At 38.6% G+C, this 26,802-nt stretch overlaps 1 protein-coding gene and 1 long non-coding RNA gene across 20 annotated transcripts in view; one reads left to right on the forward strand and one right to left on the reverse strand.

Moving 5' to 3' along the window:
• LOC118899187 overlaps positions 1–7,694 on the reverse strand; it is an 87,531-nt gene extending 79,837 nt beyond the window's left edge. For both annotated transcript variants that reach the window (XR_005020901.1, XR_005020902.1), the window contains exons 1-2: positions 7,581–7,694; positions 4,552–4,663 (exon numbers count right to left, since the gene is read on the reverse strand). This is a non-coding gene — a long non-coding RNA (uncharacterized LOC118899187). The remainder of the gene's footprint in view (positions 1–4,551; positions 4,664–7,580) is intronic.
• A 166-nt stretch (positions 7,695–7,860) lies between these two features.
• Positions 7,861–26,802, forward strand: part of PICALM (phosphatidylinositol binding clathrin assembly protein) — a 107,515-nt gene continuing 88,573 nt past the window's right edge. For 5 of the 18 annotated variants that reach the window (XM_036860473.1, XM_036860476.1, XM_036860475.1 and 2 more), the window contains exon 1: positions 7,864–8,260. In XM_036860473.1, the coding sequence (XP_036716368.1) occupies positions 8,131–8,260 (130 nt within the window). In that variant the 5' untranslated portion in view covers positions 7,864–8,130. Of the gene's footprint in view, positions 8,261–26,802 lie in introns of all 18 variants that reach the window. The other 13 variants (XM_036860468.1, XM_036860471.1, XM_036860470.1 and 10 more) reach the window with 7 other exon arrangements.

Consider the following 26,802-nt stretch of genomic DNA (forward strand, 5'->3'; position numbering starts at 1 on the left):
AAGGTTCTTCATGACCTGCCTACCGTCTTCATTCCAGCTTCATCTGCCCCTTTCTGCATTCACCCACTTGTTCAGGCCAAAATTTAGAAGTCATCCTTGTATAATCTCTTTCCCTTGAGTCACTGTCCTCAGATTCTCTCCCCACCATTTGAGCCACCAGCAAATTCTGTTGATTCTACATTAAAAATATACCTAAATCTATCTACTGTTCATTTCCATGCCTTCCACTCTAATCCAAGTCACTGTCACTGACTGCTCTTCTTGTCTAAAGCAATTCCTTCATACTGTCCCTGCTTCTATCTTGCTCTAAATTCCATTCTCCACACAGCAAGAATGTACATAAAATATATATATATATATTTTGAGATCCATCTGATGACTTCTCATCTCACTTGGAATAAAATCCAAATTCCTGCCAAAGTTCTCTGCATTAGTTTCCTATTGCTACTGTAACAAAATTACCACAAACTCAGTGACTTGCATAATAGAAATGTATTCTGTTGTCTTATTTTAGACCTGTAACCTCCAGAATTCACTTCAAGGTGACAAAAGGGCTGGTTCCTTATAGAGGCTTGAGAGACAACCCATTCCTTGTTTCTTCCAGCTTCTAAAGGTGACTGGCATTCCTTGGCTTGTGGTCACATCACTCCAATTTCTGTTTCTGTTGTCACATAGCCTTCTTCTCCCTCTGACCTCCTCCTTCCCTCTGTAAGGACCCTTTACATCAGGCCCACCCAGATAATAAAGAATAATCTCCCCATCCTCAACTTAATCTTATCTGCTACATCCTTTTCACCATGTAAGAAAACAAATTCACAGGTTCTGGGAATTAGGACATGGACACCTCTGTGGGGCATATGATTTAGTCTGCCACATTCCATACAAAGATCATGAGAAAAATATTTCATCATAAAAACATGGATTTGTTAAAGTTGCTAATAAGGGGAAGCATCACAGTAATAGAGTCTCAATAATGTCTCAAAAGGGGGTGGTAAGGGGAAGATATTTATAGGATTAACCATAGGGTGCCTTTGTGGTGGATATTAGTAGCCTAGGCAGGAATTGGTTAGAATGTGTAAAGTAACTGAATTACTAAAACCTATGAATCTGTGCAGAGTTACAGTTAAATCAGTTTATTTGTGGTCTTATATTGTTACAAATGGGCCTAAATAAGCTGGTGTTAAAACAATAAGAGCTTAAATAGTTTTTATTACATATCATGGAATGGTACAGTGGATCATTTCAGTTTTTGCTTCATTTCATTTTGCAAATCATTAGTTTTTGCTTCATTTCTCAGTCCCCCTTCTTTTGGTCAATCTGCAACCTAAGCTGAAAGAAAGACTATTATTTTTCTGGGGAGGTGATCAATCCAGATCTGCACTGCTATTCAGTAAGTTGCAATTACGTATTGAATTTTTCATGGTAGTCATATTGACCTCTATAAGTATCAGGCTTTCTTGTTCTTTTTGTTGGATGATCATTTGTAAATCATCTAGTGTTAGCAGTGGCTGTGCAGCAGCATTTAAGACTCTGAAGATCATATACCTGGTAACTGCTACGCAGACAGACACTAAGACAAAAATTATTAGAGCCTGAAAGGCATTTGAAAGCCATATTCTTAGATTTTGAAAACTGAACAATGAAAGCATGTGACAATCTATTTGGACTTTCCTTACGTAATCAAGTTTCTTTTTCCCTTTAATTTGGGTAGGGTTTATTCAACCTTACTAGTGTATGAGGAATACAGGTCTTGGGGATACCATGAGTAAAGGATGCAGATGTCCATTAGCTATCTAGGACCTTAATCCTGAAGTGCGGGAAGAAAATAGCTGAGAAGATAAAGATGCAAACCCAAGGGGATACAGGTACAAAGAAGAACATGGCAACAAATGGGGTCTTGTTCCAGCTGACTTGGTTGGAAACAGCCTACTTCATGCAGTCTTTAGTTGTTCCAAGGACCTAGGGCTGTCTCTTCTCATGGGACAGCTACCTCTAGATGTTACCTAGATTCCTCAACATGCCTTATAAAGCCCTTCATAATCTAGTCATATCTCTGGGATCATTTCCTAAATCTTTTTCTCTTCTTCACTCTCTCTTTGGTGGCCACACTGTCCTTACTGTTCCACAAACAAGTTAATCTTGTTCCTGTCTGAGAGACATCGTACTCATTGTTCCCTTTATGCAAAATGATCTCCCCAATATTTGCACCGCTGACCCCCACAATCCACTCAAGTCACATGTCACCTTCTTAGAAAGGCTTTCCCTTGTCATCATCGAATTTAAAGTCCTCTCGATTCTTTTACCTTGCTTAATTTTTCTTCATAGCACTCTTCTCTCCCTGCATCTGTTTCATATTTATTTGTTATATGCCCCACTTGAATATACACACCATTCAAGAAGGCAGAAAACTTTTCTATTTTGTTCACTGATGTGTTTTCAGGACCTAGAACACTATTCAGCATATGTAGGTGCTCAATGACTACTCGCTGATTGACTGAATAAATAAAAACCTCATATACACTATGTTTCAGCCATATATAACAATTTGCAGTCCCCAAATGGCTCCTTCTTTTGCAGATGTGGTTTTCCTCTGCCTGCAATAACTTCTCCTTGATTTCTTCACAATTCCTAATCATCCTTCAAGAGTCTGTTTATGTGTCACTGTCCCTGATAAACCTTCGTTGATCCCATCAGGAAGAACTAGGTGTCATCTCTCTTTGTTCTAATAGCACTCTAGGCATACCTCTATCATATTACTTAATACAGTTGACCCTTGAACAAGGCAAGAGTTACCCCCCATTTCCCATCCCACTGTCAAGTTGAAAATCCATGTATAACTTTACAGTCCGACCTCTGCATCTGCAGATTCAACCACCAGGGATCATGTAGCAGTATAGTACGTATTTATTGAAAAAAATCTAAGTACAAGTGGACCTGTGCAGTTGAAATCCATTGTTGTTCAAGGGTCAATTGTACATTGCATTAACATTTTGTCTAATCTATGTCTGTATCCTGAGACTCTAGTAGAGGGCTTTGCCCATAGTAAATTCTGAGCAAATGTTTGTTGAATGATTTTATTCATTGAGTGACAACTGTGTGTCAAGCACTGTACTAGTTTTTTATACACATTATTTTATTTTTTTAAATTTTTATTGGGGTATAGTTGATTTACAATGTTGTTTTAGTTTCAGGTGTACAGCACAGTGAATCAGTTATACATATACATATATCCACTCTTTTGTAGATTCTTTTCCCATATAGGCCATTACAGAGTATTGAGTAGAGTTCCCTGTGCTATACAGTAGGTCCTTATTAGTTATCTATTTTATATATAGTAGTGTGTACGTGTCAACCCCAATCTTCCAATCTATCCCTCCCCCACTCCTTACCCCCAGTAACCATAAGTTTATTTTCTACATCTGTAACTCTATTTCCATTTTGTAGATAAGTTCATTTGTACATATATACAATGGAATATTACTCAGCCATGATAAAGGATGAAATAATGCCATTAGCAACAACATGTATGGACCTAGAGATTGTCATACTGAGTGAAGTAAGACAAAGACAAATATCATATGATATCGCTTATACGTGGAATCTAAAAAAAGGCTACAAATGTACATTATCTTAATCCTGACAAGAAACCTGTAAGATATATGCTACTACTCCTGTTTTACAAATGACGAAACTGAATAACTTGCCCAGAGTTTTGAACCTAAGTGTGTCTGACTCCAAACTGGTATTTCTCCCATTGCCTCAAATGAATGAATAAATCTCCTTAATTTTAGTGATACTTACTCGTCAAAATTTAATATCCTAATTTTACCATTAACATTGAAACTCTGATCTTTTAGTTCAGTGTTGCATGCTCTAATACATTTTTACTTGATTCAGCCTCTTTATATTACAGAGAAGAATGGACCCCAGGTACCTTAACAGCACAGGTATCCTATTTTTAATCTGCTTCATAATTAAAGAGTTTTTGATGATGATTCAGGGTCAAGGTTTGGTTAGTCTTTCCTTTTAAGAGAAGGATTATATTTCAGAGCTAGTCCACATGTCATCTTTCAAGAGGTATAAAAGGCCCAAATACATTGAAAGTCACATTGAAATTATAGAATTAATATACCTGGAAGAAAGGAAAATGTGGCAGGAATGAGTTAAAGATAGTAAGACAGTCTCACATATGTGAGAGAACCTGGTGGTCACCCTGATTTCTGTCTTTTCTGCATGCTAGGTGAAGCAGTGTGTACTAAAATTTTAATAAAGTTTTTAGAAGTACATAAAATAGTATCATGAGAATCTCACGCAGTGAGAGCCCAAGCTCTAAAATCAGACAGACCTGAGATCTAATCCTTGCTCCCCTACCTAATAGCTGAGCAAATTTAAGCAAGTTGCTTAACTTTTCCTAAGCCTCAGTTTCTTCATCAGTAAAATGGAGAGAAAAGAAGGGTATTAGGTAGGGTAGCTAATTACTACTATAACACACAGCATTAAAATTTTAGAGGCATAATTTAATAAAACAAGTAAAATCCAATACAGGTGTACCTGGTCATGCAGTTCTCTGGGGCAGGATTCCTTCAAGGACTAATTTGGGGCCCCGTGCTTCTTCTATTTTGCAGTTTTGACTTCCTCTAGATTCTTTGAAATCTTCATTCAGCTGGTAGGTAGGGAAAGAAAGAGAATATGGCGCATGTGTAGGAGGTTTTAGAGGTTTTGTGGGCCAAAACTTAAATGGCTTTCATTGTTTCTGTCCACAGTCCATTGTGTACTGTCAGTCACATGACCCCAACTAATTACAAGAGAGGCTGGGAAACATAGTATGTGTGCTCAGGAGAAAAGGAAACAGACTTTGGGGAATTCAGAGGTGCCTCTGCCACTTCAGGTCATCAGGTGGTCTTAGGGTTTAACTGAGATAATGCATGTAATGTGCTTAGCATAGGGTAAGTAATCAACACAGTTACATGTAATTATTATTATCACAAGGGTGTATGCTGAGAGTCTGAATAAGGAAGTGAAGTCCTTGCTTGGAGGTTCTACCAAGAGAACTCAGCTACATTCAAAGAAAAGTCCTTACCTAACTGATTTGGAAGCATCAGGAAACATAAACATTGAAAGGTGAGGGAGGAAGGGGTTGCCAAGGTGTTTATGTCAGCTTAGCTAACAGAATGTCAAAAGTTTATACCCTAATGTCTAAGAAGAGTGGGAATAGGGAACTGGTAGACTCTTTGGATTTGGGAATGGGCTTAACTGAAATAATAAAGGGTAAATATTCTGATCAATCCCCTCTTCCATATTCTTTTTCTCCCTCACTTTCTTACCTTAAAGTTACAGACATCATAAAGATTCTTCAGGTGCAGCATATTTTCTTCTCCCCACTTATTTTTCTCCTCTGTTGCCATTTAAAATAGTGTAAGAACTCTGAGAACAGAGACCATGTTTGCCTCACACATTATTATATCTTAGCACCTAGCAATGCCTAGCACAGGGTATGCAGGCAATAAGTATTTGTTGAATGAATTTAATATATATGGTAGTTGCTTCAAGTCTTGCCTAAAGAATCTAGATAAAGTAATGGAAAGACGATGAGTTTTTAAATCTTGCTTCCATCACTTGAGTATTTGTGGGATTCTGGGACTTCTAAGACTTAAATTTTTTTTTTTTAAGCAATAGAGAAAAATTATACAAGCATTTAACCTCTAAGACTTTTTTCTTCCCTGTATTAAGTGGCACAATACTTTTTAGAGTTATAGTAATGAGAACTAAATGAAAAAAATTCATGTAGTGTTCCTAGTACATAGAAAGCATTCAAAAAACGGTTGTTCCCTCCCCTGTACCTCACACCTCTCTACAATATACTTTTTAATTTAGGGGACCCTAACAATTAATTGACACTAATTGTTTACATATTTAGAAACCTCTAAAATATACCCTTGAAAAAAAGTACAGTTGTATTTCTAACAGAAGCTAGTTTATTTATAAGGTGAACATGTCTACAGTTATTTGAATAATGGTGGTTTGTAAGAATCTCTTTGGTAAAAGTAATGGTGAAATACCTTCCTAGTGCAAAAAATACATGTTGCCTTCTGTGTGTTTAGGAATAACTTTTACATTTTCCCTAAAGATGAAATATTTAGCTACTGATTTAGCTCCTGTTGACCTCAGCAGGGGTCTACTAATGCAGAGGCTCAGGCCACCCGGTAACTTATTAAGTGGAACCCACAGAAGAATAGTAAGGATGTCTTAAGAATTGGGTAACTCCACGGCCCAATGGACACGGGGCAGCAAACTGGGCACCAAACTGCAGATGGATTGCAGATGCACTGAAGGAAGTCATTACAGTTTTGAGAAATTTGGGGCTGGCTTGACAAAGATGAAGCCTGCTGGTTTAAGCACTTTATGTTCTTGGCAGAAGCATGGTGTTGCAAATTTTCACCAGCCATAGTGAAAAAAAAGGGGGGAAAGGGAATGGGAGGGGACCATAAAATTCATGATGATACACAAAATGTTAACCATTAGCTTTGCATCTTTTGAGAGTCACCAGATTGAAGCACAGTATTTTGGACTTCGCTGGCAGATGGTGTACACAGACTTTCTGAGTATGTTAGCATTTCATTTGAAACTAGCAAGATTACATAGGACTATCATGGTAATTTAACATTCATGGAGATTTTAAAATTTATCCTTAAACTTGTGTTGAAAGTGGGGCATTTTAACATTTTAAAAGACTTTGTGAAATAGATCTGGATCTCATAGAACAGATTCACAGGATATAATAATTCCTCTAAAATGCCCACAGGACAGTTTCAAGGGTCTTCTTTCCCTGAAAATCTGGCTTACTCAAGAGAAAAAGAGGCCAAAGAGAACAAAGACTAAACCAGAGGAGATGGCAGGTAGTGATGTCTGGATTCTCTGAATGGGACTTCTCCACTTACTACCCTCTCACTTCCTTCTATGGTCTGGACCTTTAATCACCACAGCAGTCAGCCTTGTAGGGTCAGCTAATCTCTGTTGACATCATCGTACTACTTCCCTTTTCAAATTCCAGTGAAGCTATGTGTTTCCTGTCCTATTTGACACCCTAGAGAAAACATACTGGCCCATTAGTATCCAAATTTAGACTGGCAGCAATGTGTCAAGTTTTCAGGGAAGAGATAAAAACAGGTGACATTTCCAAGCCTCTCAAGAAAAGGGGAAAAAAAACCCAAGCCTTCTGGGGTAAGTAAGCAGGGAGAGCTTCAATACCCACTGTAGGGAGAGGCCTGCTGACAGCCTCCGAAAATGGGCCGACGGAAGCCTTTTCCTTTTCATTAAAGCCAGGAGGATGGTTTTGGGGGCCTCCCTAAACACATTTTTGATTCTGCTAGGAAAGCCCAAGCAGCTCTGACACCCGCTTGCTCAGGGGGAGCTGTGAAGGTAGCTGCACCTCCTCTTTGGGAAGCCGTTGGTTTCAACCACAGACACTAGGACACCCTTGTCGAGAGGCAGGGGTGAAGCCATACGTCCCTCGCTCCGCCCCCCCCTCGCCTCCCCCCGCCCCCCCCCCCGTGACCCCAGCGAGCCCAGCCTCGGGCGACCTGTTGGCAGGGAGCATCACGTGACGCGGCGGGCCGCGCACTGCCCCCCGCGGGGGAGCCTCCTGTTGCGCCCGCCGGGCGGGTTTCATCACGTAACGCGCGGGCGCCTCCCCGCTCTTCCCTCGCCGAGCGAGGGAGGGCCTGCGTCGAAGAGGAAAGAGAAGGGAAAAGGGGCGGGAGACGGAGAAGGAGGGGCGGTGCCCGAGTCACGTGACCCGGGGCAGCCCGGAAAGCTCCGAGGAGGAGCCTGGCGCCGCCATTTTCCTGCAGCTGCCTGTCCCTTTTGCCCTGACCGGCTTCAGCTGACCAGGGAAGGGGTGGGCTGAGCTGAGGCGGGGGCAGGGGAGTGCCCGGTATCGTGCCTGACCCCGCGGGTGACAAGAGCCGGTTCTTTCCGGGCTGGGTGGCAGCGCGCGGCCCTGAGCCCCGCCCCAGGCCGGCAGGCGGAGAAGGAGCCGGTGGGGGTAGGGGGGGTGGGGGTCCTCCGGCGCTTGGGGGTCCCAGTCCCCGCCGGCTGCCGAGCGGGAGGGGTGGCGGAGGAGCCGCAGAGATGTCCGGCCAGAGCTTGACGGACCGAATCACCGCCGCCCAACACAGTGTCACCGGCTCCGCCGTGTCCAAGACAGTATGCAAGGCCACGACCCACGAGATCATGGGGCCCAAGAAAAAGCACCTGGACTGTGAGTGAAGCCGACCGCGGCCCCCGCGACCCGCGTCCTTCTCCCCATCTCTTTTCTTCCCCGCTTCAGCTGCCTCTTCCTTCCCTGCGTCTTCTCCGGCGCAGCGGGTCCTGTGCTCATCCGAGCTGTGTTCTTTTTGCTTCCATCACACCTGCCTTCACGGCTTCCGTTCCCTGTCTAAAAATCCCTGACAAGCCACTCCCCTCCGAGTTCCTAGGGGACCCTGGCTTCTCTGTCCGGTGCTCCGCGATACACATCACAGCCGGCCAACTTGCCTCTCCACCTAGCCCCTCACCTCCCGGCCTCCTCTGTCTGCTGCAGCCTTCTGTCTGCTCGCTCTTCCCACCCGTCCCGTGCTGCCTCGCCGCCCTCTCCTGAGCGTCTCCCCGCTTGCTCCCGGCCTCACCGCCCTATTGTTTCCCCACTAGCCTTCTTCGGGTTTCCGTAAACGCCCGGTTCCGTGGGCCCGGATCCCTGTTTCTCCGCAACCCTGAGGGCCTCCTCCCTTGAAGTGATTCCCACTTCCTTTGCTCCACTAGCCTCTTCTGTCCCTTCCTTTCCCGGTTTTCTCGTCCACCTTTCCTCCCCCCACCCCCCGCCCTTGAGTTACCTTTCTTTGCCCCTGTAGCTTCACTTAAGTTCCTTCGTCTCATTGTAAATATCATACTCAATAGCCGACTTTTTTCCCCTGACTACTTTCTTCGTGGGCGTGAAAGTAAAGGGATTCCGTTGGTGTGGGGAAAGCTTTGTGGAACGTCGGGATTTTTAATCACCTCTGGTGGGGTTTAATCATTGTATTTTCACGCTTTTGACTGGGATAATTTGTGAATGTCAGTCACCCCCCCCCCCCCTTTTTTTTTCTAATGGAGGTATGGAAAAGGGTTTGCTGATTTAGGTATCAGTTCCTAGAGCTGTTAAGCCTGGCGGTTTGAATTCAGAAGCTTGAGTGAAGCATAGACTGTTGGAATTCAAAATAGATTAATGATCAAATCTACAAATAACATACATCCTTTAAAAAACTGGTAAAAAGATATTTGGTGAGTCTTGAGTTTGGACTCCGTTTTAATTTATGCTGGTTATCTTTTGAGGAACTAGCTTTTCTTACACGCATGATATTACACCATTCACTAACTTAGTTACAATTACTAGAGCTAACTCCTCCCAACTTTTTCCAAACCTGGAAGCCACCTGTAATATCCTCCTTTTTTATTCCACTCCTTTACCTCAAGGTACAAAGATGAGTGGATTACTCAAGCTTTGACTCAATGGAGCTTTGACCTGAAACTTTTCAGGGAAACATAGGGAAAAAGGCATTGTAATAGATAAGTTCCTTTTTTAAATGGCTACTGGACACATAAGCCTGACTGACTTCATCCTACATGAAAGTTACTTTGCTTTACTGTTTGAAGCAAGAGTGAGCATGTCCTGAAAGGGAATTCACTGACGGGAGTCCTGGTTTGAGTTCTCGTTTGGACTTCGGCCGTAAGGTTTGCGCTTTAAAAAAAAATGGACAAAATGTGAATTCTTCCAAGATACTTTGCTCATGAAGTACTGTTAGAACAAGTTACTGCTACAGACAAACCCATTATTCATTGTGACTTATTCCTTCCTTGTGGAAAAGTTTAAAAAAGCATCATTATTGCTTGGTTCTTCTTTTGATGTGTGGTTCATGGAGGCTGCTTGTTAACTATCAATCCTTGACTGTTTTAAAGAATTCAGAATATATTTAAATGGTGACACATTTATAAATGGAAAGTTTTTTTAAATACATTATGAAGCCGTAAGTGCCTTTTTGATTGTCTGATATTTGGAGTAGACATTTCTACTATTTACTTCTCTTCAAATGACTACTTGGCTTGCTCTACCCAATCTATGGTTTGCCCTAAAACTTTTAATTCTTTTGTTAGGTTGGTTTTGTTGTTTGTTTTTGGTGTTGAAGAAACTACTTGTGACTTTGTGTACTGTTATCCTCATCTCTCCCTTCAAAATGATAAATTATAACACGAATAGATACCGCTTTTAAAAGTCTTTTTGAAGGTTCTTGTCTTAATTCAAATGTTGCAGTTCTAACACGTTGTGGAAAAGGTCAGAAAATAGGCTAGGTAAATTTAGGAGAGTGAGACTTGGCTTGTGGTTTTATGTTAGCCTTTTCTCTTGTAATGGAAGCTGCTGCAGATAAGAACTGGGATTAAGTTTGGTATGGATAATCTCTCATTTGTAGTCTTTTTCTCTACCACTGCTGTGTTTATAAATTCCCACTTCTTTAGAACCTGAATATCCCTGGTAATGTTTGATTTTTTTAAAAAATCTGTATGAATAAGGAGCCACTACTTTATGAGGTTTTTAAAATACAGTAATACTATTTTCCTTATATTGTTTTTTAAAACACCCTTATAACCAGTTCACTAATGAAATAAATTTAAGTCTGACCAATGAGTGGTTTTTGTGAAGACCTTCTTCCCCCACACACTTTAACATACTTTGAGGAAATTGAAAAGGCTTTCACAAACAGTTCTGGGTTTTGACATCATGGACTGTTAAGTCTTTAATGCAGATACAATTTTTCGTCTTTTAGGAATTGTTCTTTCTAGTGAAGGCTTAGTACTGTTGTGCCATTTAATATACTGAGAAACTGTTGCCTAATTAGTTGACCCTAATGAAAATGATTTCATTTTTTAAATATTAGTATTTAACAAAAATACGCTTAAGACTGTTTTTTCCTATAAGCCTTTAGAGTGTGGAGGTGGTTTCTGTGTACTTCGCCAAGGTCTGTCTATATTAGGAAATGATTATTGTAATCCATGAATTATGGCTTAATTCATACTACATTGTATACTTGTTTAAGAAAGAGCTTTTGCTTTGCTTACAGGGGTCAGTAGATAATAATGTTAAGTAGTGTCCCTAGTGTGAAAAGAGTTGTCAAACCTGAAACACATTTTTAAAAATAAACATGGTTTGCATTTAACTTCAGGCCTCTAATGGCCATAATCAAGATAGAAGAATAGCAGCCTTGTATTTGAAGGACTTCAGTTTGCCAGGCACTTATTAACCATTATCTAATTTAATCCTTTCTCATAGCTATGGGAGAGGCAAGTCATATGCATAGAAGGTCATCTCTAACTAAATTTAAAGAGGGTATAGAATACTTAAAACGTTATTGGTTGAAGTACAGACAGAACAGAGTTTTAAAATTTATAAATTCTTAGAGTAGAAACATTCTTACCTGATTTCACAACCTTTACTCTTGTTTTTTTGACAAGAACACTTTTTTCTATACTTGTTTACTTTCCTTGGGCATTTATGTTGGGGCATGTTTCACTGAGATGAAATATTATGTTAATGGCTCTAATGTTTTCACTTTTTTATCCATATTTTTTCCAGTTAATTTCAAGGGACACTTCATTCCAGCCACCATCTGCCTTACATTCTGTACAACAAAATCAAGATCATGTTCTTATTAAGTATCCGTTATAAGCATATCTCTAAGGTAGATACAGTGTGGGTATTTGTGTGTTGTGTACTGGCTCTAGACTCTGCTTAATTTTAATTGTGGAAACATTTTTTTTTAAAGTAAGAATTTGTGAATGTTTTGAATATGTAGAGGGTGGAATTTGTATATGGGTTCGTGTTTTGTATAACCATTGAAAATACATATAAAATATTGACATGCAGCCAAAATAATTATCTTTCGAAGCAAATTATTGATTTTTAATGTCTTAGTTAATGATATCCAGTGGGTGCTTAGTTTGCATATTGTCAAGAATAAATCTGGTAACTGGGATCTGATTTGCAAGAAGGTACCTGTGAGGAAGATAGTAAGTAGAAGATCTGCCCCTAGATGGCGCTTGTTTAGAAATAAGGTAACTGGGGCTTTCCAAATGGACAATTATTTCATAGTTATGTTTGGGCTTACTGTTCTTTCCCATAAGAATTAATCGTATGATTTATATTTTCATTTTCATTATTTGACCTATTCTGTCCCTTACTACTTTAATAGTTCTGAAATACAAAAAAAACGGTAATTGAGTCATCAAAGTGGTAATAGTAAGATTTGACTACTTATGTCAAATGCAGGAGGTATATAGTAGAACTCCACAAATGTAAGTTTTTCCTCCTTGACATATTTAGTTATGTTTATGAATAGTATGTATTTTAAAAGAGAAACCCTGAAGAGAATTTTACCTATAGCCATTTCAGTAGCTGCCTTATTTGTAACTAGCAAATTAATTCTAAAATATCTTTGTAAAGTAATTAGGCTTCACTGGTGGACTTGTTACTTTAAGAAATACGTTTAGACTTTAGTCATCTATTTTTTATCCTTGTAGCAGTGCTTTTTATGTTTATATATTTTATATATCTGAATAATTTTTAAAGATGTCTTAGAATTTAATTTCAACTGAAAAGTAAGAAGTGAAACTTCATTATGAAGTGACTTGCTTTTTTTCTCTCATTTGAGTTGTAAAGCACTTATATGATATTTAATTAGATTTTTTTTTAACTTTTTTAAGCTCTTCCACTTTACTTTTTAAATTTTAAAAAACTTTATTTATTATTTATTTATTTATTTTTGGCTGTGTTGGGTCTTCGTTGCTGTGCGCGGACTTTTCTCTAGTTGCAGTGAGCGGGGGCTACTCTTTGTTGCGGTGTGTGGGCTTCTCTTTGTGGTGGCTTCTCTTGTTGAGGAGCACAGGCTCTAGGCATGCAGGATTCAGTAGTTGCGGCACCCGGGCTTAGTAGTTGTGGCTTGCGGGCTCTAGAGTGCAGGCTCAGTAGTTGTGGTGCACGGGCTTAGTTGCTCCACGGCATGTGGGATCTTCCTGGACCAGGGCTCGAACCCGTGTCCCCTGCATTGGCAGGTGGATTCTTAACCACTGCGCCACCAGGGAAGTCCCTATTTTTTACTTTTTTTGGCCGTGCCGCACAGCTTGCGGGATCTTAGTTTCCTGATCAGGGATTGAACCCATGCCCCCTTTAGTGGAAGCATGGAGTCCTAACCACTGGACCGCCAGGGAATTCCCTAGATGTTTTAAAAATACATTGTTTAATTTATTTTAATTAATCAGAATTGCTTTAATTTAAATAATGTGAAAGTTCACCAGTTTGTTTAAAATAATTGATTTTAATTAGTCATCAGAATTGCTTTAATTTGAATAAAATAGTTTATTTTGACTCTGATTATCATTTAGAATATTTAATGTGAAAGTTCACCCTAATACATAGAAAGTCTCTTCTGTTTTCTTCAGTTTCAAAGTGCTTAGTTCCGTGATTTTGCCCTTAAAGTCAAAGAAGCAAGTAAAATAAACTTAAAGACTTCTTGGCAAGAGGTTGGAGCCCTACCAAGAAGAAGTAGGGTTAGATTTTCAAAGTAAAGGCTTAATATTTGCTTTTCCTGTTCTTTTGGTGGCTGAAGTGGCATTTCCGTTACTTTGTGTTCTGTCTCAGTATGTTCCCAGTTAAATGGCTTTATATATTTCTCTAGAGAATTGAAATTTTTGGATTTGATCTTTCAGAATTTTGTATATTCACTGTGTATATGGTTCTTTTCATGGAGAATTGTTTGTAGGCAGTTACAATTTACTAATGATATTCCTTTAAAAGGGAATTTTAATGAACTTAAACCTTTGTATTAAAAATTATGTTCAGAATTGTAATTTGCCAGGTTATCAGAATATTAAGGATTTCTCAAGTTACATTAGAATATAGTGGCAATACTCACAGCTAGACGTGTTTTTTGTGTTTATGCCTAGGTTGTGTTTATATTTATTTAATAACTGTTTATTTATGCTTACTTTGTGCTGGGCACTCACATTACTGAACACTTTGCATTTATAAACTTGTTTATTCCTTTCAACAACTTTGTGAGAGATTTTATTATTATTTTTAAATTTATTTATTTATTTTTGGCTGTGTTGGGTCTTCGTTGCTGCGCGCATACTTTCTCTAGTTGCAGCGAGCGGGGGCTGTTCTTCGTTGCAGAACGTGGGCTTCTCATTGCAGTGGCTTCTCTTGTTGCAGAGCACGGGCTCTAGGTGCACGGGCTTCAGTAGTTGTGGCATGTGGGCTCAGTCGCTGCGGCTCGCGAGCTCTAGAGTGCAGGCTCAGTAGTAGTTGCTCCGCGGCATGTGGAATCTTCCTGGACCAGGGCTCGAACCTGTGTCCCCTACATTGGTAGGCAGATTCTTAACCACTGTGCCACCAGCGAAGTCCAAGAGATTTTATTATTATCACCATTTTACTGAAGAGGAAACTAAGGCACTGAGTTTAGTAATTTGCACAAGGTCACATTGCCAGGAAGAGGAGAACTGGGATTTGAATCCAGGTAGTCTAGCATCAGGTCTGGCTTTCACCTTAGTGTAACTTTTAATGTAATGCTTTTTCTATTCTAGAGAATGAATAGACCATGTTTATCTATTCATGGCTGTTTCTTAAAGTGTGATCCTGGGATTCCTGGGAGTCCCCAAGACCCTTTCAGCGTATTTGTGAAATCGAAACTATATTCATATGCTGAGACATTATTTTCCTTTTCCATTTTCATTCTTCCACTATTGTACAGTGGAGTTTTCCAGAGGCTATGTGATACTGCAACAAATTGAATGTAGTAGCAGATATGAAAATCTAACTGTTTTCTATTAAGCCAGATAGTAAAGAGTTTTGGAAAAAATGTGAAACAATGCCACTGTTCTAAATTTTGGTTTTGGAAAATACAGTTATTTTTTATGAATAATGCTAACGTATGATGAATTTTATTATTTTAAAATGAATTAGTATTTAAGAATTTCTCAGTTTTAATTTCTAACACAGTAAATACCAATAGAGAAAAACCACATAAGCAAAAGCTCTTTGGGGTCTTCAATTTTTAAGATTGTAAAGGTTCTGAGAGTAAAAAAATGCAACTCTAAGGAAGGGTGTATAGAAGAGGGGAGAAAAGAATACTTAGAGAGAAACTAGATGTAAGTGGTCCTTTAAATTCTCAGAGTAATTTTGATTTGATTTGATGTGTAACAGTGGCCCAATCATTGTAGGACTGATCAAGAGATGTGATGTGATCTTTTGATTATGTCATACTGTTGAGTAGATTGGAAAGAATGTGCTGTGTGACTTGGAAAGGAGACTGCTGGGGGGCAAAAAGAGTCTCTAACAGTAATAATGTAATTTTTCCTAAAAGGCCTTGATAGAGTCCATCATTAATTGAGACTCTTGATCTATTTTTCCTCAACTGTTTTGTTTTGTTTTGTTTTAAATATATCTAAGCTATTTCTTTTCAGCCAAGCAGGTTAGGTACCAGTTGAGCCAAAATAAGTTCTTGACCCTCAAACTATTAGCCAGCCTTTGCAAATCCCATTCCTTGGACACAAAATATCTTCACCTCTCTGTCAGTACAGATGCATCCTTCCTTTTAAACCTTCTTTAAGCTAACTTGCTTTTGTTAACATTCACATTTAAAGTAACCTCTTTCATAAAGACATTACTGAATAACTCCCCCTGGTTCTGTCAGTCCAACGTTATTATCACCATTTAAAGTTTACATATATATATATCTATTTTTTTTTTTTTTTTTGCTTAAACTGTACTTAGTATTATGCTTTTATATATATATTGGGTTCATGGGTGTTTTCTCTGTGAATAGTAACTGTTCTTTTTTGTACTATTCTATGTCTCTTCTCAAAGTACCTAATCAGTGACCCTTTGGGTGCCCAGTAAGTATTGAATGATTACACATAATCTCCTGCCACAGCTCAGGCTATTCCATGAACAACGTATGGACACACCGTAGAGATCTATTCCAGTAGATATTTTTTTTTTTTTTTTTAATTTTATTTATTTATGCGAGGGCTTTCTCTAGTTGCGGCAAGCGGGGGCCACTCTTCATCGCGGTGCGCGGGCCTCTCACTATGGCAGCCTCTCTTGTTGCGGAGCACAGGCTCCAGACGCGCAGGCTCAGTAATTGTGGCTCATGGGCCCAGTTGCTCCGTGGCATGTGGGATCTTCCCAGACCAGGGCTCGAACCCGTGTCCCCTGCATTGGCAGGCAAACTCTCAACCACTGCGCCACCAGGGAAGCCCCAGTAGATATTTTAATAATGTTTTTATAGCCATTATCTTAGTTGCAGTGAATGGTAATCACCTGGTTACAAAATTATATATGAAGTCATTCAGTAGCATTGATAAAAAAGATTATAACAAATTGCTATGTTTCATGGCACCCATGAGGCATTGAGGTTTAGTTTTGTTTAGATATTATGTGGTTTTTCCAAAGTATTGTTATAGCAAAGAAAAAAAGTTTCTTGGTTACAGCAACTCAGTTTGAAAACTATATTCAAATGCATGTTTTTGAGGATATGGTCTTAAAAGTAGAAATTAATTTTAAGAATTAAACAGGGGACCAGAATTAGATTTGAAATGTTTATCAGAGCTGCTTCCTTGTACAACTCTAGGAGGTGCTGATCACATTATAGTCTATGTGTAGGGTGCCTCCAGTATATAACTGTATGGCAGCCTCACTTTAGATATAAGGAAGGATAAAGTACACTTAATAGATAATGTCAAAATGCAAAAGAAAAGAAATGACTGTTTCAGAGTTAAGCCTTGTGAGGTATGAAGCAAAGGTTGGAGTAGTAGTAGTGATGGCCTAAAGTACACGTAATAGATAACGTCAAGATGCAAAAGAAAAGAAATGACCGTTTTAGAACGAAGCCTTGTAGGGTAAGCAAAGGTTGGAGTGGTAAGTAGTGATGGCCATGATAGTAAGACCACTAAATCCAGATCATCAGTTCATTCCAGGGGCTGGTAGGAGTTGCTGCAAGTCTTCTCTGAATGCTTGGAATTCCAGCAGTGATTACTGAAACGGTGCTGGTATTTATAGTCGTAAACTTAGTACTTGAAAGCTTGCTAGGGGCCCTGATTTTACTCAAGGGACATTTCTTTCAAGTAGTGGTTGAGGAAGCTAGATATGCTTTCCAAACTTCTTCCCTCACTAAAGATTGCAGGTATACTTTACAAGTGACTTTCATAGGGTATACTCAGTTGCTGTATTTTAATGTACATGTTTCTGCTGATTATAGATCTCCTCATGTGATTTATAAGCTCTGAGAACAAGGGTCATGGTGTATGTGCGTGTATGTATGTTAAAATTTTTATGTGCTGGTAATAGAGTTAGTTATCCTGTGGAAGCTTGAGAAATACAAATGTAACATTTTAAGTACATCTAATATGCAAAAATCTTATCGTGATTCAAGTATATACCAAAAAGTAAATAGGGTGGTATTCACACCGGAGAGGATTTGCCGACCTTTTTGGTGTATTAGAAACAATTGTTTGCAGAAATTTATTATCATGCATGGTACTGACTGATTTTGAGATACTGTCGTTTAATCCAAAGCTAATGTGAAAAGAGGGATTGTGAGGCAAAGTGATTTTTTTAATGCAATCTTTAAATTGAGATGTAGTTCACATAACATAAAATATATTCACAGTGTTGTGTGCAACCATCTCCAGTATCTAATTCCAGAACGTTTCCCCCCACCCCAAAAAGAAACCACCTATCTGTTAGCAGTCACTCCCCCATCTCTCCACCCTCATTCCCTGGCAACCGGTAATCTACTTTGTCTATGGATTTTCCTATTCTGGACATTTCATATGAGTAGAATCATACAATACATGGCCTTTCATGCCTGGCTTTTTTCACTTAGCATAATGTTTTCAAGGTTTATTTATGTTGTAGCATGTAACAATACTTCATTCTATTTATAACCTAATAATATTCCCTTGTATGGATATACCACATTTTGCTCATTCATCCATTGATGGACACTTGGGTTGTTTATCCCTTTAAATCCAGGAAGAATAGTATTGCTGTGAACATCTGTATAGAAGTGTTTGTGTTAACATGTGTTTTCAGTTCTCTTGGGTATGTACCAAGGAGAAGAATTTCTGGGTCATATGGTGGGTATATGTTAACTTTTTGAGGAATTACCAGACTGTTTTCCACAGGAGCTGCACCATTTTACATTCCCAACAACAATGTATAAAGGTTTCAGTTTCTCCATATTCTTGCTAACACTTGTTATTTTCAGGGTATTTAAAAAATTTTTTTTTCATCGTAGTCATCCTAGTTAAATATGTATATATAGTATATATCATGATTTTGCTTTGCATTTCCCTAATGACTAATGATGTTAAACATCTTGTTAATAATGTTGAGCTTATTGACCATTTGTATATCTTTGAAAAAATGTCTGTTCAGATCCTTTGCCCATTTTAAGTTTGGTTCTTTATTATTTGGAATGCTGGAAGAGTTCTTTACATATTCTGGATACTAGATCCTTATATGACTTGAAAATATTTTTTCCCATCCTGTGTCTTGTCTTTCCACTTTTTTGATAGTGTTCCCCCTGCCCCCTTTTTTTTTTTTTAAACTTTGGGTTTATTTTATTTATTTATTTATGGCTGTGTTGGGTCTTCGTTTCTGTGCGAGGGCTTTCTCTAGTTGTGGCAAGTGGGGGCCACTTCATCGCAGTGCGCGGGCCTCTCATTATCACGGCCTCTCTTGTTGCGGAGCACAGGCTCCAGACGCGCAGGCTCAGTAATTGTGGCTCACGGGCCCAGTTGCTCCGCGGCATGGGGGGTCTTCCCAGACCAGGGCTCGAACCCGTGTCCCCTGCATTGGCAGGCAGATTCTCAAGCACTGCGCCACCAGGGAAGCCCCCCCCCGCCCTTTTAAAAATCAAAGTATAGTTGATTTACAATATTAGTTCCACGTATACAACATAGTGATTTATAATTTTTTTAATAAATGATAGTGTCCTTTGATGCACAAAAGTCTTTAATTTTGAAGTTCAGTTTGTCTATATTTTCTTTGAATATTTGTGCTTTTGGTATAGTATCTTAAGAAACCATTGGCTAATCCAAGGTTACGCAGATTTACACCTCACCTACTCCTAAGAGTTTTAGCTCTTTTAGGTTTGATCAACTTTGAGTTAAATTTTATGTAGGGTGTGTGGACACAAGGTGACGTTAAGGAAAATGAAGGATATTTGCGTTTTTCCCCTTCTTTTGAGGTTTACATGGATGGGGTACAGCTCTGCTACCTCTGTGTAATGTGGAAATAGAGGTTAGTGAGGGAGAAAAAATTTTCCTTGATGGCATTCTCCAGTACTGGTAATAGTTCATTGACTATGGAAAATTCGAGTCAAACATTTTTCAACTGGATGGACTAATTAATCCAACAAACTTTTTTTTTTTAAGTTCTCAGTATAGTTTAAATGTGTGAAGAGATAATACATAGTTGCATGAGTATCAATAAGCAGTTATTTTTGTCTACACAGAATGGTGTGTATGTTTCCATAGTATCTTGTACTTCTCCATAATGACTTGTACTTCTTTTTTTTATTGGAGTAAAATTGCTTTACAATGTTGTATTAGTTTTTGCTGTACAATGAAGTGAATCAACTATATGTATACCTATATCCCGCCTCTTGGACCTCCCTCCCACCCACCCCCCCATCCCACCCATCTAGGTCGTTGCAGAGCATGGAGCTGAGCTCCCTGTGCTATACAGCAGGTTCCCGCTAGCTATCTATTTTACACTTGGTAGTGTATTTATGTCAAAACTAATCTCCCAATTTGTCCCACCCTCCACTTCCCACCCTGTGTCCATATGTCTGTTCTCTACGTCTGTGTCTCTATTCCTGCCCTACAAATAGGTTCATCTCTACCATTTTTCTAGATTCCACATATATACGTTAATATACGGTATTTGTTTTTCTCCTTCTGGCTTACTTCACTCTGTATGACAGATTCTAGGTCCATCTACATCTCTACAAATGACCCAGCTTCGTTCCTTCTTATGGCTGAGTAATATTCCATTGTATATATGTACCACATCTTCTTTATCCCTTCATCTGTCGTTGGACATTTAGGTTGTTTCCATGTCCTGGCTATTGTAAATAGTGCTGCAGTGGGCATTGGGGTACGTATAGCTTCTATAATTAGAAGTGGTTACAGAAAACCCTTGTGTGTCCTCTTTACTGTGCTAAATAGAGCATATAGCAAGTATGTAATAAAAAGATGCTGAAAGAATGAAGGAGGGATGAAATTTTCATGAGGGGTTTCTAATGTGTTATCAGAGAACGTTTTAGGATTTTTTCCATAAAGGAAGAGAAAGATTACTGTAGGGGTAATTAATGCCTTTGCTGTAAGTAGTAGTTGTTTGTTTAAACTTCTTTCTGTTTCCATGATGAAGTAAATTTTTATTCTTTATTGGTTGAAAATGTGAGGAATTATGGAAGTTAAGTAAATTTCCAGAGTTAGATTATATACAATTAGGGTAGTTTGACACACTTAAAATATTTTTTATTCCAGGACCTACTTAATATTGGTATATTTGATTTCAAATGTTTCTTCTGCTTTTGTTTTCTTTTTTTCCCCTGTTATTATGAGTATTATTTGCTAATGTATGGTTGTTGTAAGTGAATTCCAGGCAGTCTTTGATTTTAGACTTTGTGTTATCTGTGATAGTTCACACCTGAGAGCAGAATGCTATAGGCCTTATTTGCTAAATGCTTGTGTTTTTTGTTATAAGATATTGGCAAAACTTGTAAAGTGCAAAGAAAGATAGAAATGAAGTATATGTCTTTAATAGGCTATGATGAATGAACTGGATGTTGACCTTGATTGGCTTCTTCCTACTACCTACTTCACCTATGCCCTTTTTGTCCTGGTCTTAGGGCTCTGTGGAGAATTGCCTATGGAAATCCAAATTAATTTTTTTTGAATGTGTAATATAGATAAATCTTAATTCATTTGTGTACCTACAGACTCAAGAGTTTATTATTTTGTGTGACTTTATATTTCTTGGAGAAGGCCTGAGTGGAAAAAAGAGAATTATAAGAGCAAATCTTTTTTTAAAATTTCACGTTATTTTAGTGAAATTATCTAGGAAACTGTATTAAAATCTTTTGCTTGTTCTATGAGCAAGAATATGGGGTGAAGGTTCTGAGATTGAGTTCTGTTGAATTGAACAGTGCTGGCAAAAACCCTGGTTAGAAGCATTAAATGGGGTGCTAAGGAAAAGTGATCAAGGTCTAGAAAGTAATGTAAAAATGAATGCCACTTAATCGTTACTCTAAAAGGAACATGAGATCTGATGTTGAAAGTGTAAACAAATAATTGTAATAATTGAGATAAATGTGTAATATTATTTACATAAAGTATCAAAGTAGGGGCTGGAGTAATTTTGAAGGAGTTAATGACAGCTTTGTAGAGGAGGTAACAGGAATTTTAAGGATGAACAGTGATTTGCCAGATGGACAAAGGGATTCCTCCTAAATAGATTAGCACATTTAGGGACACAAAGGCAAGAAAGCATTTTGATGTGTTTGGGGAAAACTTTAAGTAGTGCTGTATGGTGGAATGTAAAGTGTTAATGAGAGTAAGAGGGAGATGAGGTTGGAGAGAGAGCCCTTAAATGTCTTGTAAGGACAGGAGTTATCTTGATAGACTGGTCTCTTCTCCCCAGATCCTGATTTTAGGATCCCCTTTGCTTCCATTTATTAGCTGCTTTCCTAGCTTTAGATGCCAGTGTTACGGAACTGGAGAAGTACGCTTTCCTTTTTCCTGGTAATTTGTGGTAGGGTTATTGAAAGGGAAGGAAGATAGGAATCTACAATCCTGTTGCCATTTGTGCAGGGGGCTAGATGAGCTTTGGCATCTGAAGTTGTACTTCTGAATGTTGTTATACGTGGTGGTTTGGCTCACTGAATACATAAAATCAGGTACACTGATCTCATGGCTTTTGTGGGCTTGGGTGCAAGTGAAGTTTTTTTGAGTTCCAAATTTATGAATGAACCTAAACACAAACTATCTTATCATCTGACGATGGTCAGCGTGAAGAGGAAAAGTTTGATAAGGTTCTTGGGGGCATGTTTGATTTATGTGGTTTAACAATTGCTATCAATTTATCTACAAAGGATACATTAATTATTAGTTTCTTTAGGTTTTTAAAGCCTGATTTCTACCAAACAAGACTTTATTAGTCTAGTGGAAATTAATATACTCATTAGCAATTGCATATTGAGTGTCTATTATATAAACAAGTTACCGTGTTGAGATTTTTGAGAAATCTAAAAGTGAAATTGCTGATCATGTCCTCAGTCTAGTAAGGAAGATGACATATACAGATAGTTGTATTACCAGACAGTGTGAGATAAGCTCAGATCAGATGTCATTGAAAATTAGAGGAGAGAGAGAGATAACTGCTTTCGATAAGGGGGAGAAATGGACCTTAAATGATAATTAGGGAGGAGCAGTAGGCATTTCAGGTGGAGGAAAGAGCATTGAGCAAACATTTGTGGGTAGGAAAGCTGGAACTGTGCTTGGGGAACAAAGGAATCTGTTTAACTGGAGATGGTAAATGGGGTGCTTTGAGGCCAGAGGAAGGACAGGTTAGGCGTAAGGAGAGATATAGTTGGAGCAGTTGTCTGAGGTGAGATTGTGGAGGGAGTATGGATTTTAATCATATGACTTTTAGATATATCTCATCTCCTGGTAGCTTTTGGCTGCTGTAGGTAAAGTTGAACCATAGTTAGAGCTGATTTTCAAAGTTGCACTCTGTTTTCTGCTGCCAGTGTTAAAATAGGGAAGGCAAGAAGTTTTGCTGATCTTGAAGCTGAGAATGAGATTTTATATCTCATATTAACTTGGTTATAGACTGTATTAATAGTGGCAATATCTAAGGTTTTGGGGATTTCTGAGTCTATAGATTGCACAGGAATGAATTATTGAAGAAGTCTTCTAAACAGTAATAATATATTCCTAATTTTGATCTGAAGATAGAGATTTTATTAAAGTTTAAGGAAACTCTTTCAGTCTTCAGTGCTGCACAAAATCTGATCAAATCAGTTTTTTTTAAGGACACAACCTGCATGGTGGGGATAATAGCTCAGATTTAAAGAATCCTTTCTGTCTTAAGCACTTGACATGCATTAACACAGTTAATCTTTATAAAAAAACCTATTGAATATGTAGTCTTATTAGCTCTATTATACAGATACATAAAGGAAACATTACTAATAAAAGGAAATAGAGAATAAATTTAGCACTTAAATGGCAATGAAGAACCTTGAGTGGAAGTCAGGCAATCTGGGCAATCTCTTAGCTCACAGAGAACTTTTAGGGAATGGGATATAGTTAGGAGAAAGCCTTTCTTTGAGAAATATAATTTCTGTAAATATGTAAGATTACATTTGGAAACAGCAACTTCTTATACTTCTTATGCTTTTAGAGGAATAAGCCCTGAACTGGAATGTGATGTGCTGGCCCCAGCTCCATATGACCTTAGGAAAATCCCTTACTCACTTAAATTGCTTATTTTCTTTCTTTTTATTTTATTTTATTTATTTATTTATGGCTGTGTTGGGTCTTCGTTTCTGTGCGAGGGCTTTCTCTAGTTGCGGCAAGCGGGGGCCACTCTTCATCGCGGTGCGCAGGCCTCTCACGATCGCGGCCTCTCTTGTTGCGGAGCACAGGCTCCAGACGCGCAGGCTCAGTAATTGTGGCTCACGGGCCTAGTTGCTCCGCGGCATGTGGGATCTTCCCAGACCAGGGCTCGAACCCGTGTCCCCTGCATTGGCAGGCAGATTCTCAACCACTGCGCCACCAGGGAAGCCCGCTTATTTTCTAAATTGCCTCCCTGCTCTGCTATTCTGTGATGCTATATTTGTGCCCCTTTAGCTTTTTTGTTCTTGGCTTGGTGCTTTGGAAACTAAGATTAAGCATGGTTTCTTTATGAGCTTTTGCTTCATTCTCCATTAATTAGAGTAGCTCACCTACCAATATATCATCTTTCCTTGAAAAACAATTTTAACTTACATATTTTACTGTCATTGGGAGGGAGGGGTAGCATTGTTTTCTGTGACTTTGTTTTAGGAGAAAATGGCCAACAAAAATGTGAATTTTCTTCTATCTTATTAAAAATATGTGAATTATGTAAAATATTAAAATACTTGATAATAAAATACTTCCTATTAGCCTTTCCAACCATGTTTCAAATGCTTTCTTTTCTGAATTTTTCACTTCAGTCAGCCAGGTGGACCACAGGATGTTTATCTTCCTTTCATGTTTGCCCCCTTGGGGCACGTATGTTTGAGTTGGATGCTCTTATTTGGTGAGGGAGAACAGTACTCTTCTCCCCTCTTCCCCCTTCCCTGGTTGGTCAGATGAGCCATATCTGTCAAGCCTTCAGTAGCAGTTGTAATCAAATTGCTCCTCTATCCCTCTGCAGAGGCATTTTCTTTTTTCTGTTTTCTTTTTCTTTTTTTTTTTTTTTTTTTTAACTCTCAGAGCATCCTGAGCATGTTTATTTCTCCTGAAAACAGGGACTCTGCTTTGTCTTGGTATCCTCAATACCTAGAATATAATGAATGCCTGGTGCATAATAATATCTTAGTAAATATTTAATAAATCTTTGATGAAGATAATGGACTTAATATACTGGGCTGGTGAATGAACTATTTAGTCAACAGTTTTTTGTTTTATTTTTTAAATGTGAATTTCCTGGACAGAATCTTTATTGCAAATATTCAGATATGATCTTGGTCTTTAGCTAGTTGGTTCACCTGATAAGTTCATAGTGTTCATGCTAGGATTATGAATTTGATACCTGAAAAGCGGTGATGGTGGTGGTCCCTTAACTATTGCCACAGACTAAATGATCTACACTGGCGATTGTCTTGCTTTTATTGGCTGTTGGTTATAATGGGAGATCAGTTGAGGGTATATAATGGAGCATCACTAATCCATCCCCTTGTGTTCATTTGCACAGTAATTTAAAATTATTTGGTTAAGTGATGAATTTGTGAATTAATGCCTCACACCTTATTTTTATCCCTTATTTTAATTTCATAGAACCATAGAAATTAAGCGTTATTTTTGTTTCAAAGATCATTTATTTGTTGGGGAGACTGTTTCTTGAAGTATATGTATACTATGGATATATATTGTGGATGGGGGTTGCATATGTCTACTTATTAATGCTAGAACTTGTAACAGACCAACACCACATCCGTTTTTCCGAGTATAGCTGCCTACTCTTTTTTGGCCTGCAACCTTTTGTGTACTTAGGACCACCACTAAGAGAAGATCAGGGAATTCCCTGGCGGTCCAGTGGTTAGGACTCCACGCTCTCACTGGCGAGGGCCCGGGTTCAGTCAGGGAACTAAAATCCCACAAGCCGGGCAGCGCAGCCAAAAAAAAAAAAAAAGTTTTACTTGCAGGTACATGTATGTGTAGTTCTAGTTTTGAGTTAACTTGTCAAATACAGTGTGAGCTATCTGTCTTTTTGGCAGTCTTTTTACCTTTTGTGACTTTAAGTAAGCAACTTATTGATATCATTTAGAATAATCTTTAGTTGTATACAATATGAATTATACCTAGGAAACTTGTTTTAATATTTGTTGGTATCTTTTTTAACTGCTAAGTTTATCTATCTTCAGGTAGCATTTTTGGGGAGGGAGGGGCAAGATTTTGGAAATGTGTAGCATTTATATTAGGTGACTAGAAAACAAAACATCTCACTAATTGCAGTTACTAGCTTTATTTCAGATGAGATGTGGGGAAATGGGTCTGGTTTTGATTTATAAGGCCTGTGTGAAGATTTATTGGTATAAATACAAAATTGAATGGATTGCTCTACAGTGAATTTGTTTTTAAGAACTGCATATCCAAGAGGGTTACAGTGTAGCTGCATTTGATCTCTTGGTATGAAACTCAAGGAGGAGAGATCTGGTTTGTTCTTTACATGATCACATTGTCTTCAGTTTTCAGATCTGGAAGGTATAACCACATTATCCTTATTCCCATTTGTACATTTCTTTTTAGAAGTAACACCAGCTTTTCAATGACTGAGAAGTTAAGGTTTAGCAGGCAGTATTTCCTTTTTTATTTTTCTTTTCTCAGCATTAACTTTTGTAACTTTTCACAGAACTATGTAATTGCGTATTAGTTATCAGGTTTGGAATTTGTGTTAGGTATTAATTCAGTATGAGATTTTAGGCATGGTATGGTATAAACCCTCCTTTATTTTTGTTCTTCATATTCTTGCAAAATGTTTTGAATTGGTGACCTAGAGTGGACCAAGGCATTATTTGCAGGTGATTTCTGTAGCACATCCCAGAAACACTGCATAAACATAGCTGAGTGGCAGTAAACAACAACCATAAGTACTGACTTAAAAATCAGTTACAGAAAAAGAAATTAGTTGCAGAGTTGCAACTGGCAGCTAAGTTAGAAAGTTATTGATATTTATAAAGCAGCTGAAGAGGCTGAGACACTCCTTGTTTAACTGCTGGGAGAAAACCGTTTCTTCCGATCCGGAGCTGGAAACCTTTTTTTTTTTTCTTTTATTGATCTTGAGGGTTCTTTTTTTTTTTTTGGCTGTGTTGGGTCTTCGTTTCTGTGCGAGGGCTTCCTTTAGTTGCGGCAAACGGGGTCCACTCTTCATCGCGGTGCGCGAGCCTTTTCACTATTGCGGCCTCTCTTGTTGCGGAG

This window comes from Balaenoptera musculus, chromosome 8 (genome assembly GCF_009873245.2).
Source record: "Balaenoptera musculus isolate JJ_BM4_2016_0621 chromosome 8, mBalMus1.pri.v3, whole genome shotgun sequence".
In the NCBI taxonomy this organism is placed as follows: domain Eukaryota; kingdom Metazoa; phylum Chordata; class Mammalia; order Artiodactyla; family Balaenopteridae; genus Balaenoptera; species Balaenoptera musculus.